This window comes from Artemia franciscana, chromosome 14 (genome assembly GCF_032884065.1).
Source record: "Artemia franciscana chromosome 14, ASM3288406v1, whole genome shotgun sequence".
NCBI classification, from domain to species: domain Eukaryota; kingdom Metazoa; phylum Arthropoda; class Branchiopoda; order Anostraca; family Artemiidae; genus Artemia; species Artemia franciscana.
Genome location: NC_088876.1, coordinates 37,879,532 through 37,895,799, shown reverse-complemented (window position 1 = coordinate 37,895,799; position 16,268 = coordinate 37,879,532). Strand labels below are relative to the sequence as shown.

The following is a 16,268-nucleotide window of genomic DNA, read 5'->3' as shown; positions in this document are numbered from 1 at the left end:
AATTTGGTAATTAGCTAGCCATTGAAAAGTTCAACCAGCTGGTGACTTCTACAGGTAACAAAGATAGTGTGATTAATTGGTCACAGCTACGCGCCTCCACGTGGGAGGTTTTCTTTGAGAACCTCCGAGTGCGCTTATTTGAAGCTTGTTTTAGTCCTTGTATAGCTGTTGTCCTGTGAACAGTACGATTTTAGCCTTTTTCTATCTATTGGAGCCCCTGTCCCTTACTATCAGATAGATGTCCCTTTTTCCTTACATATAGATTAACCTATGAGGTAATTTTATTTGCCCTTTGAATTTTCTCGTGGAGATTAGCCTACTTTCAATGGCACTTTAATTGTAAGGAAACTGTATTAATTCTTGAAGAAAAAATATATTAGCTTAGTATCAATATTCTTTGTGGGCCATCGCACGGGCAAACTGAATCCTGGTTAACTGATTTTTAATTTATAGATACTGTAAATCTAGCTTAGAGTTCCATTGAGTCATTTGCCTAGCGCCTAAACTGGTTGGCTAAAAAAGCGAGTCATCCTCTTTTGTGTACCGAAATTTTTTATGTGTTCATCTTGTGAGTTTATCTTTGTAGTTCGTCTCAGGAGTTCATCTCCGTAGTTGTTTCAGTTGATCTAATTTTGTGTTTGATTTAACACGTTGGTCAATAAAAGCGAGCTATGTTTTCTGCGATCGCTGCTAGTTACTTTCCCCAGCCCAGTTATGGCTCGAAGAAAGTGTTTGGGCTTTACAGTCACTTGCATTCCCTCCAATATATATATATATATATATATATATATATATATATATATATATATATATATATATATATATATATATATATATATATATATATATATATATATATATATATATATATATATATATATATATATATATATATATATATATATATATATATATATATATATATATATATATATATATATATATATATATATATATATATATATATATATAAAATATAAAATATTAAATATAAAATATTGGTGGCAAAGAACTGTGACACTGTGGGGCAAACTCTGTGGTACTAATACTAGCGAGGGCATTACTTGCAAAATTTATGGCTCAACACAGATGGTCCACGAGAAATCATAAACATTTAAAACTTTTCATTATGCAAGAAGTAAAAGAAAAACACAATTTTATTGCGTGTAAACTAGATTAATCAGAGTCTTTACCTGCCATATCCTGAGCAACATAGATACGTATACGCTTTAGAATATCATGACTATTTGATGCCATATTCAGTGCGTCCCTAAAATAAACATAACAATAAATTAAAGCAAAACTTGTAATTAAAGTTACAGCAATGATTAATGTTTAAGGTTAATTTAGTAATGGATACTAAAGCCTCAAATGATAATTTCGGCGGGGGCCTGTGCCACATTGTCTCCAGGTATAAGTGCCATCAAAATATTTTCTATCCGTGTTTCGAAGCCTAAATATGCATAGTCAAGTAGAGCTCCAGGTCTATATCACCGCGTTGAACAATTAGGTGATTAGATAAACGGTGAAAATCCTCATCTAACAGTGTCTAGGGTTAATTTAAAGCTAAAATTTCTAGAGTGTAACTACCTACCGGAAAGTTATGACGTTGCTAGACACCAGGATAAGAATTCGAGAGATTTTTCAGGAACAGTTGAATACTAAACTGGAGAATATAAAATTTGACAATGTAGAAGATGGATGGAATAATGTTAGGAAACTAATTTGTGAAGTTATTGATGATGTCTTAGGGAAGAAAATTAGGAACAGAGCTAGGAATATTGGTGAAAAAATTGTATTCTTAATAGAGAAGGAGCTTGCAGAAGAATAATCTAGTAATAGATCATATGAAAATAAGAGGAATGTAAAGAAAGAGGAGAAAGCATTAAAATATGAACTAAGGAGATCTGAAGTGGAGACCATGAAAAGACACTGCCAAGGATTTGGAAGATGCAGCTAGAAGAGAAGATGCGGCATTGAAGAGTTCTCTAGAGACAAAGCGGTCTCAAAGGGTAAGGACTGGTATGTAGTATCGTATCCCCCGCTATGATTATGGATGGAAACCCCCCTAAAAGGACTGATAGTGCTTGCGGCAAGCTTTTGGTAGGCATTACATGATATACTAGTAGTAGTGATCCAACTGTAACGCCAATTTTTATTTAAAAATAGTCCTTTATTATATTATTACACTTTATTAAATTTATCATCAAAGCTATTTTGCATCTTCAAGCCATGCTTTTGCCTCCAAAAAAAACGCTCCGTCAAAGCAGCCAAGCAAACTAGGTAGCAGTATCAAATGGAAGACCGATTGAAAATAAAAACTCCTAAAAAGTGTGGGTACCTGGTCCAAAGACCAAAATATTTTCTTAGAATATTAATACAAAATTTTTGAGACGCAAAAGAGGACTATTTTCCCCCGGCCTAAAACCACTCTCATCTCTTTTACCAGCCTTGTTCGTGGGTGATTGTAAATGGGTTTTCTATATTAATCGGTGTTTGTAACACCAGTTTTTAACGCCATGTTTGTAACTGTAACGCCAATTTTTCTTTTACCCAGTTTTTCCGTATTCTTTGGAAGTTATTTTCCAAAATTGGTAAATACATGGATGGTACGTTTTCAATGTGAAATCGACGGGAAGCGAACTAGTAACGGTCAAACTAATGGTTGAGCAATAAGTTTTGTAACTCCACTTTTCATTTTTACCCAAGTGTACTGCAATAGAAAGTCCTATGGCAACTAGGTCTTCATAGAAATATGTTTTCAAAGTAATGTAATAATCGTTGTTAATGTCGTGGCAATGTTTACTTATTCATGCACACTTGACGGGCAAGGTTAAATACTTCAATGCAGTTGACCTGACCCAAAACATAACTGTACCTGAATTTCTGCGGATATCGACGTTAAGTTCATTAACTGAACGAAAAAATATTACAATTGATTTTAGTAATTACTCACTTAAGAGCGTAAGGAATGAAATAAGTATCAATTGCCCTGCTTCGAAAATATTATAGCTCGACGATTATATATCAATTTATTTGAAAGAAAGAATATTCAAGTCACTTTGACCATTCTTCTTATTCTTGAGGACAAGAGATAGACAGATTATTTTCTGTGCTGTGCTGCATTTTCTGCGCAGACATTTTATGTGCTGCATATATTCCCTTTCTTATTGCGTCTCTTCTTATCTGTTAAAATGGTTTTCTTTTAAATATCACAGATTCAAAAACCTTCTTTAATTTTGTGGGCACCCATAGCACTTACAGAATGATTATGGATATTAGTTCATTCGGATAACTGGAATTTCAGTCTTAAAAAATGACAAGATATTATTACGTTCAAATCATAGGCACTATAAATGATTTTATTTTTTTAATTCAGTATACAGAAGTGAATCAGAAAAATCATGCTATATACAATTTTCGCGAAGCAGGCAAGCTTTCCAAGTGACTTTAATAGAGAAACCAAAATTGATGCAATTCCAGACACAACTTAGATTTATTGCTGACTCCCCTCCCCCATAACGTTCAAAATAAACTAACCTAAGGCATAACTCTGTGGATTAGTAAAAAATTCTTGTTTCATATTAGATTAGAAGTTTTTTTTAATAAGATCAAACTTGTTGGTTTTTGAGAAAAAAAATATTTTTATGTATTATCTTGATTCTTACCGAAGAACATAAGCTGCAGAAGTCGGCCCAAACCAGTCACCTGGCTCTTTTCCAATTTTTCTTCCAAAGGATACAAGGTTATGAATGGAAAAAACACAATCTTCAGTATCCCCAAATAAGGATACAATGCCTCTATGAAGAGATTCAAGAGCAGGAACAGTGATGGTAAAATTCCATCTCCACTCTGAAAAGAAGAACGAAATAAGGGGACACACACTCTCGAAACACTTAAGCAGTCTACACAGTGAAATAGTTTCAAAATTATGTTCATTAGGTAAAAATTATTATTATAAAACGAACAAGTGCAATTATTGGCCTTAGATATGTTAGCCTCAGGTGGCTTGTTGCTGCAGTGAGTTGTTAGTAGAAGTAGCAGTAAAAGATAGGGTAATTTGCTGATTCAAAAAGCTGATGTGATAGATGAAGAAAAGCTCAAGGAGTCGAACTGAAGCCATAATCATTACCTGAAAGTGGTTTCGGTCTGAAGTGCCTCAAAAAACTTAAAACCACAACAAGCAGGGAATGGCTGAATTGGAAAACCTAAAAACATCTTCTCTACTGGTAAATGTTATCTACCTAGATCATAACATTTCAAGGAGAAAAAGGCCCGTCTTTCTGATTTTACTTAGAATTTTTACAACTATACAACACCCAAAAAGTAGTCTGACCTTATTATATCTATCATCAAAGCTATTTTGCATCTTCAAGCCATGCTTTTGCCTCCAAAAAAACGCTCCGTCAAAGCAGCCAAGCACACTAGGTAGCAGTATCAAATGGAAGACAGACTGAAGCTAAAAACTCCTAAAAAGTGTGCGTACCTGGTCCAAAGACCAAAATATTTTCTTAGAATAATAATAAAAAATTTTTGAGACGCAAAAGAGGACTATTTTCCCACGGGCCTAAAATCACTCTCATCTCTTTTACCAGCCTTTTCCGTGGGTGATTGTAAATGGGTTTTCTATTTTAATCTGTGTTTGAGACTGAAATCAAGAATGGTATAAAATATGCCTCCAAAAACATTTATAGTTCTCTCATTGCTGATGAAATGCTTAATTTTACGGTAACGACTCTGGTAAAAGAAAAAAAAAATCATGAAAGATCAAAAGATACCAAAATGAGGCCGGGCAGGCACGGTTCTCTCCCGGGGATAGGGACGGCAGAGGCAGCTTGTGGCGACAAGAAGACCAGCGATTCTGTCACAATCAGAGTCAATGCTGTAGTTTTGCCTATAGTAAAGGCCATAAGGCTTCAACGTTTTATTACTTTTTTCTCCATAGGCACATCTATATGTCCATGTATTTGACTTTTCTTCCTTTTTAGTATAATTTACTCCGCTTGCTTTGTTTAAGTGGGTTATAAATAAATGATTATTATTATTATATGGAAGGAGTGGTCGTATAAATTTCAAAGGGGCTTCTTCGATTAGAAATCGGAAGTTCTAATGCCCTTTCTAACAGTGAAAAGTAATCAGAGGGGACTAGCCCCTCTCACACCCTTTTTCCCTAAATGAATAAAATAAAAATTTTGAAATAGCCATTTTGTTGAAATTATTTCAAAGATCAGATACTAAAAACTCCAGGGTCGATAAAACCCCCTAGAACCCGAGGGCAAGTGTTTTAAGTGATGCCCTGGGGGCATATAAGATTTTTATGGAAGGGGTGGTCGTAAAAACGTGAAAGAGGGCTCATTCGAACGGAAATAAGAAGTTATTTACCCTTCTCAAGAATCAAAAGTGATCAGAGATCAACTACCCCCCCCCAAGCCCTTTCTTCCCCAACTGCATCCGATCAAAATTTTTAGATTGCCATTTCGATCAAAATAGACAAAGGATCACACAACAAAAACCCAAGGTCGACCAAACCCCCCAGAGCCCAGGGGAGTGTTGTAATTTATGCCCCAGTGGCATATAGGGTTTATATGGAAGGCGTGGTCGTGTAAACTTCAAAGGGGCACCATTCGATTGTAAATTGAAAGTTCTAGTTCCCTTTTTACGAGTAAAAAGCGACCAGAGGGCGTCTAGATATTTTTACACGTTCTCCTTTCCCCACTGCATCCGATCAAGATTCTGAGATAGCCATTTTGTTCAAAATAGTCCAAAGATCAGTTAAAAAAAACTTCAAGGTCAAGAAAACCCTTAGAGGATCTTGTGGCGACAAAGAGACCGGCGATTCTTTCACAATAAGAGACAACACTATAGCATTGCCTATAGTAAATGCCATAAGGTTTCAATGTTTTATTACCTATTTTCCAGAGGAACATCTATGTGCCTGTGTATTTGACTTTTCTTCCTTTTTAGCATAATTTACTCCGCTTGTTTTGCTTAAAACTGTATTATAAATAAATTATTATTATTATTATATGGAAGGAGTGGTCATATAAATTTCAAAGGGGCTCGTTCAATTGGAAATTGGAAGTTCTAGTGCCCTTTCTAATAGTCAAAAGTGATCGGATGGGGACTAGCCCCTCCAACACCCTTTTTCCCTAAATGCATCAAATAAAAATTTTGAGATAACCATTTTGTTAAAAATATTTCAAAGATCAGATAATAAAAACTCAGGGGTCCATACAACCCCCTAGAGCCCGAGGGCAAGTATTGCAAGAGATACCCTGGGGGCATATATAGTTTCTATGGAAGAGATGATCATGTAAACGTCAGAGAGGGCTCATTGAAATGGAAATCAAAAGTTCTAGTACCCTTTTTGAGAATCAAAGTGATCGGAGATCAACTAGCCCCCCCCCCCCAAGCACTTTCTTTCCCAACTGCATCCGATCAAAATTTTAAGATAGCCATTTCGATCAAAACAGACCAAGGATCACACAAAAAAAAAAACGAGGTCGACAAAACCCACCAGAGAACAGTGTTGTAATTTATGCCCCAGGGTGCATATAGGGTTTATATGGAAGGGTTGGTCGTTTAAACTTCAAAAGGGCACCATTTGATTGTAAATTCAATGTTCTAGTTTCCTTTTTAAGAGTCAAAGTGACCTGAGGGCATCTAGAACCCATCCCATGTCCTTCTTTCCTCCAATACATCCGATCAAAATGTTGATATAGCCATTTTGTTCAAAATAGTCCAAAGATCAGATTGAAAAAAAAATTCGGGGTCAACAGAATCCCCAGAGCCCGCAGGAAAAGATTATTAATTATGCTCCGGGGGCATATAAGGTTCTTATGGATGAGGTGGTTGTATAAACTTCGGAGAGAGATCAAATGATTGGAAGTTGAAAGTTCTAGTTCTCTTTTTAAGATTAAAAAGTAATCGGATGGCTACTATCTCCCCCCAAGCCCTTTTTCCCATTTTGTCTAAAATAGACCAAAGCTCACATATAAAAAACTGCCGGGGTTTACACGACCTCCCTGAACCCAGGGGCAAGTGTTTTTAGTTATACCCCGGGAAGATATGAGGTTTTAATGGAAGGATTGGTCATACAAGCTTCGAAGGGGGCTCATTAGATTCGAAATTATAAGTTCTAGTTCCATTTTGAGAGTCAAAGGGGACATGAAGGCAACTAGCCCCCCCCCCACCCGCACTGCGCCCTCTTTTCCCCAAATGCATCCGATCAAATTTTTTGATTACTATTTTGTTGAAAATAGACCAAAGATTATATAACAATTTCGGGTTGAAACAAATTCCCAGAGCTCGGGCGAAAGTACTGTAATTCTGGATAAACTTCGGAGGGGGCTTATTCAATTAGAAATTGAAAATCCTAGTTCCATTTAAGAGTCAAAAGTAATCAGAGGGCAATTAGTCCTCCCCCTACGCCCTCTTCCCTAAATGAATTCGTTAGAAATTTTAAGACAACCATTTTGTTTCAAATAGTCCAGATACCATATAACAATGCCTCAAGGGTTGACCCAGCCACGAAAAGCCCAGGGTTAAAGGGTTGTAACCTATTCCCAAGGGACATATAAGGTCTTATGGAAGGAAATAGTCGTATGAACTTTCGAGGAGGCTCATTTCATTGTAAATTCTATGTTCTAGTCCTTAATTTAGGAGCCAAAAATGATTAAAAGGCAACACCTCCCCCCAAGCCTTCTTTTCCCCAAATGCATTCGATTGAAGATTTGAGATAGCCATTGTGTTCAAAATAATCCAAAGATTATATAACAATTCTTTCGGGATATAACTCCCATATTCCTTGGGAGAAGGTTGTAAGTTATGCCCCCAGGACTCATAAGGGTTTTATGGAAAAGATGACTGTATAGACTTTGGAGGAGGCTCATTTGACTGAAAATTGGAAGTTCTAGTTCCTTTTTAAGAGTAGAAAGTGATCAAGGGCAAAATGTCCCTCATATGCCCTCTTCTTCCCCAATTCATCCGATCTAACTTTTAAGGTAGCTACTTGGTTCAAAATAGTCCAAAGATCATGTAACAATGCCTTCGGGGTTGACACAATCCCCACGCTCAGGAAAAGGGTTGTAAAAAATGTCTCAGGGGCATATAAAGTTTTTATGGAAGTGGTGGTCGTATGAACTTTGGAGGAAGCTAATTTGACTGAACATCAGAGATTCTAGTTCCTTTTTAAGAGTCAGAAGGGTTCGGAGGGAAACTAGCCCCCTCCCCCACTCTTTCTTTTTCCCAAATGCATTGGATCAAAATTTTGTGCCTCAGAAAACATGTACTAATATAAGTGAATTAATAAAACTGAAAAAGAGTAAAACTTTAATTGAATATGCAAATGAAGCTTAAAATGAACAAAAATGACTATAAAACAAGAGTTTGGCTACTGTCCCCTTCTCTAACTGAAAAAGTATAAAGCCTACTGCGTCCTTTTGTATGTTTGTTTGCTATAATTTTTTTTTATTTCTAGTCGTTTTGAGTTTCTTTTATTCTTTAATAGTAATTTCTGGTCATTTTGAGTTTGAATAATTATATATTTTTACTAGCTGTTGGGGTGGCGCTTCGCGCCACCCCAACACCTAGTTGGTGGGGGCGCTTCGCGCCCCCCCCAAGCCCCCCCGCGCGCGTAAGTCGTTACGCGCCATAATAGTTACGCGCCATTGTAGTTGTGTCCCTATGTCCCACCTGTGAATATAGATATATATATATATATATGGTTTTAACTACGTAAAACTTGCGAATATACAACATTCTTTGCTGTCCCATTGTCTTTGCATATAAATAGATTGTCAGGTTTACCGACTCTTGAACATGCAACATATAATGGTCCATGGGAAAACAATCTGTATTCAGATCTATACCTCATGATTCTAATGATTGCCCTTGAGCTTTGTTGATGGTGATTGCTAATCGACCATTCCCTGTCCCGGTGTCCCGGTCGTCATTTACATCCCCCTGTTTCCCCCGGTGTCCCCGTTGTAGTTGTGTCCCTGTGTCCCGGTCGTCATTTATATTCCCTGTGTCCCGGGTCCCGGTCATCATTTGTATCCCGGTGTCCCGGTCTGTATATACATTCGTTTTTTAGTTTTGTTTTTCTCCTTTATTTTTTTCCTTTTTTTTTCTTTTTTAGCTTATTTAGATTTTTAGATTTTTTAGTTTTTTTTATTAGTTTTTAGTTTTTATTTCTTTTTAGTTTTTTTGTCCCGGTCGTCATTTATATCCCCCTGTTTCCCCCGGTGTCCCCGTTGTAGTTGTGTCCCTGTGTCCCGGTCGTTATTTATATTCCCTGTGTCCCGGTCGTCATTTGTATCCCGGTGTACCGGTCTGTATATACATTCGTTTTTTAGTTTTGTTTTTCTCCTTTATTTTTTTCCTTTTTTTTTCTTTTTTAGTTTATTTAGATTTTTTAGTTTTTTTATTAGTTTTTAGTTTTTTTTTCTTTTTAGTTTTTTTGTAGTTTTTACCTTCTTTTTAGTTTTGTTAATTTTTTTTTTTACTTGTGTCCTGGTCGTCATTTATACTCCCTGTGTCCCGGTGCTTTGTTGATTGCTAATCGAACATTCCTTTTGTCCTGGTCGCTTTCTCTTTGAGTGTCGTCATTTATTAGTTTTTTCCTTTTTTTTTTAGTTTTTTATTGGTTTTTACCTTTATTTTAGCTTATTTTTCAGTTTTTTCCTTTTTTTTAGTTTTTTTTTATTTTTTATTTTTTTTAGTTTTTTACCTTTTTTTAGTTTTTATAGTTTTTTTAGTTTTTTAGCTTTTTTACTTTTTTTATTAGTTTTTAGTTTTTTTTTGTAGTTTTTGCCTTTTTTTAGTTTTTTCAGTTTTTTTTTTTAGTTTTTTATTGGTTTTTACCTTTATAGTTTTTTTAGTTTTTTAGCTTTTTTATTTTTTTTATTAGTTTTTAGTTTTTTTTGTAGTTTTTGCCTTTTTTTAGTTTTTTCAGTTTTGACGTCACCTAATCCAGTTTTTTCAGGTGACGTCACCTGACACATCCATCCATCCATCCATCCATCCATCCACAGACAGACAACTTATTTTTATATATATAGATTTCTGCTGATCTTAAGTTTAATATGGCCTTTACTTTTCTTTGGAAACATTCTTTATCGGAAAGTTTGTTTTAATTAATACCAGAAGGGCTCCATCCTCGCATACATAATCTATCCTCATCAGAGTGTTTTGCAAAAAAGCTTCATTAACAACTAACGGTCATCAATTTCTGATATTATACAGGAATGAATATATAGGAATAAGATATATGAATGAATTTCTGGTAATATAGGAATGAATATCAGTATATATATTAAAGTGTCAATCCCCATTTATTTTCTGGTTTTGATTTTCACTTGGTTATATATCGTAATTTCTGTTCGTTTTGGGTTTTATTTATTTATTTACGCTGGTTTATGTTAGTTTTACGCTTGAAAAATTATTTTCCCTTATTTCTGCTCATCTTTGGGTTTATTTAGCTCTTTATTTCTCTTTGAAAAGCCACCTTTGTGGAAAAAGTTTTTTAAAATTAAAAATTAAGAATAATATTACGAGACTATTGATATGAATTAAAATAATAATATTGTTAACATAGCGTGGTTGAAAACACCTTCTACCTCTACCCAGGTGAAATGAAATGAGTGCATGCCCCATCATCATCTGTGCAGTTCTAAGCATACAGCCCCATCCACAGTCTGATATAAATTTTGAGCCAAGCTTGGGAAAATATCGACGATATGTAAGCCAGAGTCTTGAATAAAAGTCATACCTGCAAAAAAGAAAGTTTCAAAAAAGCAAAAATTGAAGCATGAACTTCACACCTGCAATAGGCCCTTCTGACCAAAATTTCTGTTTCCTAATTCTGACTCCTTAGATTTTTTTTTACTCATGTCTAGCCAATTAGAATAATTAATTTTAGTTCTAACTGAATGGGATAATTCCTGACCAAGCAAAAAAATAAATCAAGTCGAGGGAAACAAGTTTCTTTCTACATAAATTGCGTTCATTTGCATTTGATCTATTTCGACCAACAAAAAAAAACAAGTCAACCCATGATAAAATTAATAAAGACAGTCGAGAACATCGTAAAAGTATGTTGCTGTGAATTAAAGAAACCCGAAGACCTAAGAATATTAGTTTTAATTACTGACTGAATAAACACCTAACATGCCTAAAAGCATAAGGCAGTGACGATTGACTTCCCATTTAGTCAATCCTCAACCCAAAGCAAACTTATTGCAGTCTAGCACGATACATTGAGGGAAACATCCTTCATCTGCAATAGTTATATGTCCCCAATGCCAACGTCTCCTCGTTCTAATTTGTTTTTTACTATTGACTTTTCTATTTCCTGTTAAAGTTTGAGCTTTGACTAAATCAATCCACCGCATCGACATGATTTTCCTTAAGCAATTGTTCTAAAAGCAAGGAATTTGATTTGCGTTCTTTAATAGACTGCTTGACACATACCCAAACATGCTTACATAAATAATAATATTTAAAGAAAAACTTGACTTGAATCTAAAAAATAATTTTTTCGTCCTATGATATTATTAAGCTTTTTTAAAATTTTAAACTGAAGACCCACTATTTCATTGAAAAGTGTAAGCAAAGATTATTTCTACAAACTAGAACGTCTTGTGCAAGCTTTTCTTAATTGCTTGGATTAGTTTCAAGTAGTCAATCTCCGGATTCCCAAGCACACGTGAAGCTGAATGGATGTGGCAAAGCAATTTTTCCATCACAACGCACAAATGGGGTAGCAAAAACACGATATTTTAAGACATTTTTCTTCAACTGTAGTTTCAAACTTGGTTTGGTGCTCCGAAAGCACTTCAAGACATGAGCGATGGATTTCATTCAAAGCTTTATCTTACAAACAGACTTATACCAGTGACTCCATCTAATGTCTACCTGGCTTTTTAACTCAAGAGCCTCCGGCATAAATTTTTGTTAGCGCCGATAAACAGCTCAATGTGCGTAAAACTTTGGATTAGAAACAGTAAAGGGATTCTACCACTCAAAAAAATAAAAATGATTAGCTGATTGTAGATTTCAACCCCCTGGTTCAACTCCCCTGAAGTAATGATGCTAAGCTAGTCTTGAAAAGATCTTAGTTTTAAAGATTGTATTTTATTGTCAGCTTCTTTTATGTTTTCTTTTTCACTCGTTTAGCAAAGGATGGACCTTGGATGTTTTCTTATCAAACTTGTTTATAACTTTTTGTGTAGATATTTCATTTGTTGATTAAAACTTCTCAAGTGGTAGTGGCCGTAGCTAAGTTGTACTACCATTTAGCGCCTAAGAACGAAGTGGCAACAGTGGTCCGACCTTTACTTCGTCTAGTGAGGTCCCAGAGGTAAATCCAATCAGTGGTCTTAACAATTATTGCGTCCGTGTCTGTCAACCGAAAAGCAGGTTATGACAATTATGTCATATGTAAAGACAATTATGTCATATGTACATGACAACTATGTCATATGTATATGTAATATGACAAAATTATGTCATTATGTCTATGTAAAGCTATTTCAAAATGAAATTGCTTAGGTAGGCAACGTTAGAAATACAAAAGTATCACTTCCTCTGAAGCTGGGAAGCTCAACATAAAACTGTTCGTTAACTTTAAACCGGCTTTTTAAGAAACACTTAACTTTTAACTTTCTCAGAGTATTTTTTTTAAAACTTGACTTTAAAAAAAATCAAAGAAAAGCAAAGAGCCTTATTAAGTTCTAAGAGGAGCAGCAATGAAGATCTAATGCGACTCAAAATTATAACAATCAGAAATTACTAAAGTTGTGCCATTCCTGAATTTGTGGTAGGCTATAATCAGCTAACCAACAATAATATTGGATGAAAAAATGTGGGGCCATTTGTCTCAATTCATTAATATCTCATATCTCAATTCGAGCTGTCTCGGAGTTCTCAGTCGAGAGCTTTTTTCTCTCTCTTTAGGGCAAAACTATCCAAGGGCGAAGGGTCGAAATGTTCATTTGAAGTTCAAATTCCACTGTCTTATAAAAAAAATTCCCAATTGTTCTACTTTTTGTTTATGATGGGAAGGTGGGTGTTTTAGATGTTAACAAAAACTTCCGGGTTAACACAACCCCCCTCCCCAGAGCCCGGAGGAAAGGGCTGTAAATTATGCCCCGGGGCATATAAAATTTTTATGGAAGAGGTGGTCGTATAAACCTCGGAGGCGGCTTCAGAAATTCGATTTCAAATCTAAGAACAACCGATGATTGAATTTCCGTTGTGAACTAGAAAAACAGGTTAAAAATAACTAAAATCAGGAGAGAAAAGTGCCATCCCCCCAAATGACAGACCTATTTCCATTATAGTTTCCATCTTGGGTCAATGTACTTAAAGTTTTTGACTTTTCCAATGACAGTGGCTTTGTACTGGATACCAACTGCCAATATAGTATTAACAGTATTTTTGATGTATAATTTGTATTATCAATATTCATTTAGTTAAAAAGCCACTTTAGAGCCTGCAGAGACGGGCTTCATCCCCTAGTTAAGTTATTCTATAGGTCTCATTGACAATGGGCAGCAATGGTGATATCTCACCGGAATCCAGTTTCTAAAGGGCCCCCAGGAAGAAGTGCGGAAACCAGTTTTTAAGGGGCACCCAGGAAGAAGTTGTATGCCTCCTCTAGAAAGGCACGCTTTAATAAAAAGTATACGAGTATCACGAACAGCTTGAATATATTTGAAAACTAATATCACATGTGCTATAGTTTTATTATATGATTAAGCAAAAAATAAGCTTTTCAACTGAAATTACAGAGCAATGTTAAAACTTGAAACAAACAGAAATGATTCCGCATTTGAGACAAACTGTCCCCACAACCTTGGCTCAGACCGGACATGCGTACTCAAGTAATGGCCATATATAACAAAGATATGCCAGTTTGAGTTTGAATTAGTGTGAGTTAAGGCGTAATTTTCCTTCTTTACTAGGTTTGCAACATGTGGGCTAAACGAGCAGTCTGATCTAAAAGTGACACTGAGTATATCTGCATTTGAGATAACTAGGTACCGTGGCTCAGGACAGGAGATATCACGTTTCAAACGATTCAACCTCATCACTTTTGAAGCGGTTATGGTGGAGGGAGTTGTATTTGGGTGAGGGTTTTTACCTTGCGAGTGTTTGAGAGAAGGTGATTGTCTTTTTTTCCTCTCATTCTTATTATTTTAATTAGTGTAGGATGCTTCTAGGAACATTAATGTAGGTTTTTATGGCACTTGGTATTAACCAAGTGACATATAGCAATCGCAAATTCTATCGGTCTGTCTGTCTGTCGGTCCCAGTTTTGCTACTTTAGGCACTTCCAGGTAAGCTAGGACGACGAAATTCGGCAGGCGTATCAGGGACCGGACCAGATTAAATTAGAAATTGTCGTTTTCCCGATTTGACCATCAGAGGGGGAGTGGGGGGCCCGTTAATTCGGAAAAAAGTATTTTTAACTTACGAACGGTTGGTCAGATCTTAATGAAATTTGATGTTTGGAAGGATATTCTGTCTCAGAGCTGTTATTTTAAATCCCGACAAGATCTGGTGACATTGGGGGGGGGGGGGAATTTGGGAGGGGGAAACCTAAAATCTTGGAAAGCATTTAGAGTGGAGGGATCGGGATGAAGCTTGGTGGGAAAAATAACCACAAGTCCTAGATACATGATTGACATAACCGGAACGGATCCACTCTCTTTGGGGTAGTTGGGGGGGGGGGGGGGTTAATTCTGAAAAATAAAAAAAAATGAGGTATTTTAACTTACGAATGGGTGATCAGATCTCAATGAAATTTGATATTTAGAAGGATATAGTGTCTCAGAGCTCTTATTTTAAATCCCGACCGGATCTGGTGACACTGGGGGGGGGGAGGGGGAAACCTAAAATCTTGGAAAACACTTAGAGTGGAGGGATCAGGATGAAACTTGGTGGGAAAAATAAGCACAAGTCCTAGATACATGATTGACATACCCGAAACGGATTGGGGTAACGGATGGGGTACTCTTTGGGGTAGTTGGGGAGGGGGGTTAATTCTGAAAAAATAGAAAAAATGAGATACTTTTAACTTACGAACGGGAGATCGGATCTCAATGAAATTTGATATTTAGAAGGATATCGTGTCTCTAAGCTCTTATTTTAAATCCCGACCGGATCTGGTGACATTGGGGGGAGTTTGGGGTGGGGGAACCTAAAATCATGGAAAACGCTTAGATTGGAGGGATCGGGATGAAACTTGGTGGGAAAAATAAGCAGAAGTCTTAGATACGGGATTTACATAATTGGAACGGATCCGCTCTACTGGGGGAGGGGGGGGGGTAATTTTGAAAATTGAGGTATTTGTAACTTACGGAAGGGTGACCAGATTTTAATGAAATTTGATATTTAGATGGATCTTGTGCTTTAAAGCTCTAATTTTAAATTCCGACCAGATCCTTTGACATAGGGGGGACTTGAAGGGGGAAACCGGAATTCTTGGAAAACGTGAAAATTTGGACATTTTATCTTACAAATAGGTGATCGGATCTTAATGAAATTTGATACTTAGAAGGAATTCATGCCTCAGAGCTCTTATTTCAAATCCCGACCAGATCTTTTGACATTGGGGAGGGGGGTGGAGGAGGAAATCTTGGAAAACAATTGGAGTGGAGGAATCGGGATGAAGCTTGGTGGATAGAATAAGCAAATGTCCTTGATAGGTGATTGACGTAACCGTACTGGATTCGCTCTCTTTGGGGGAAATTGGGGGGGGGGAGGGGTTCAGTGATTTGGCGAGTTTGGTGCTTCTGGACGTGCTAGGACGATGAAAACTGGTAGGCGCGTCAGGGAGCTGTAAAAATTGATTTGATAAAGTCTTTTTCCCAGATTCGACCATGTGGGGGGCTAAAGGGAGAGGAAAAATTAGAAAAAATTAGGTATTTATAACTTACGAGTGGGTGATTGGATCTTAATGAATTTTGATATTTAGAGGGACATCGTGACTCAGAGCTCTTATTTTAAATCCTGACCGGCATTAAGCCTCTTGCTTTCATTTAAATCAATCTATTGATTCTTAGAATTTTGTTAGAGCTCATACCATATAACCTCTTGGCTCTTAGCTCTTCTTGCCTCGTCACAAGTGCCATATGAGCTCTTAGCTCTTGTTTTTTGGTTATTATTGTTAATTTAGGATGTCTCTAGGAATTTTTATGTAGTTAATCGCTACGCGTTTGCAAAATTTCAATTTTGCCCTAGCTTAGTGACTTATATTTATA

General features: G+C 36.3%; 1 protein-coding gene across 4 annotated transcripts in view; it reads right to left on the bottom strand.

Moving 5' to 3' along the window:
- The window catches only part of LOC136035680 (cysteine protease ATG4D-like), a 120,963-nt gene that overhangs the window by 84,878 nt on the left and 19,817 nt on the right, over positions 1–16,268 (bottom strand). For 2 of the 4 annotated variants that reach the window (XM_065717607.1, XM_065717608.1), the window contains exons 4-6: positions 10,620–10,771; positions 3,669–3,852; positions 1,194–1,270 (exon numbers count right to left, since the gene is read on the bottom strand). The exons of the other annotated variants lie outside the window; for them this stretch is intronic. In XM_065717607.1, coding sequence (XP_065573679.1) covers positions 1,194–1,270; positions 3,669–3,852; positions 10,620–10,771 — 413 coding nt within the window. The remainder of the gene's footprint in view (positions 1–1,193; positions 1,271–3,668; positions 3,853–10,619; positions 10,772–16,268) is intronic. 4 annotated transcript variants of the gene reach the window in all.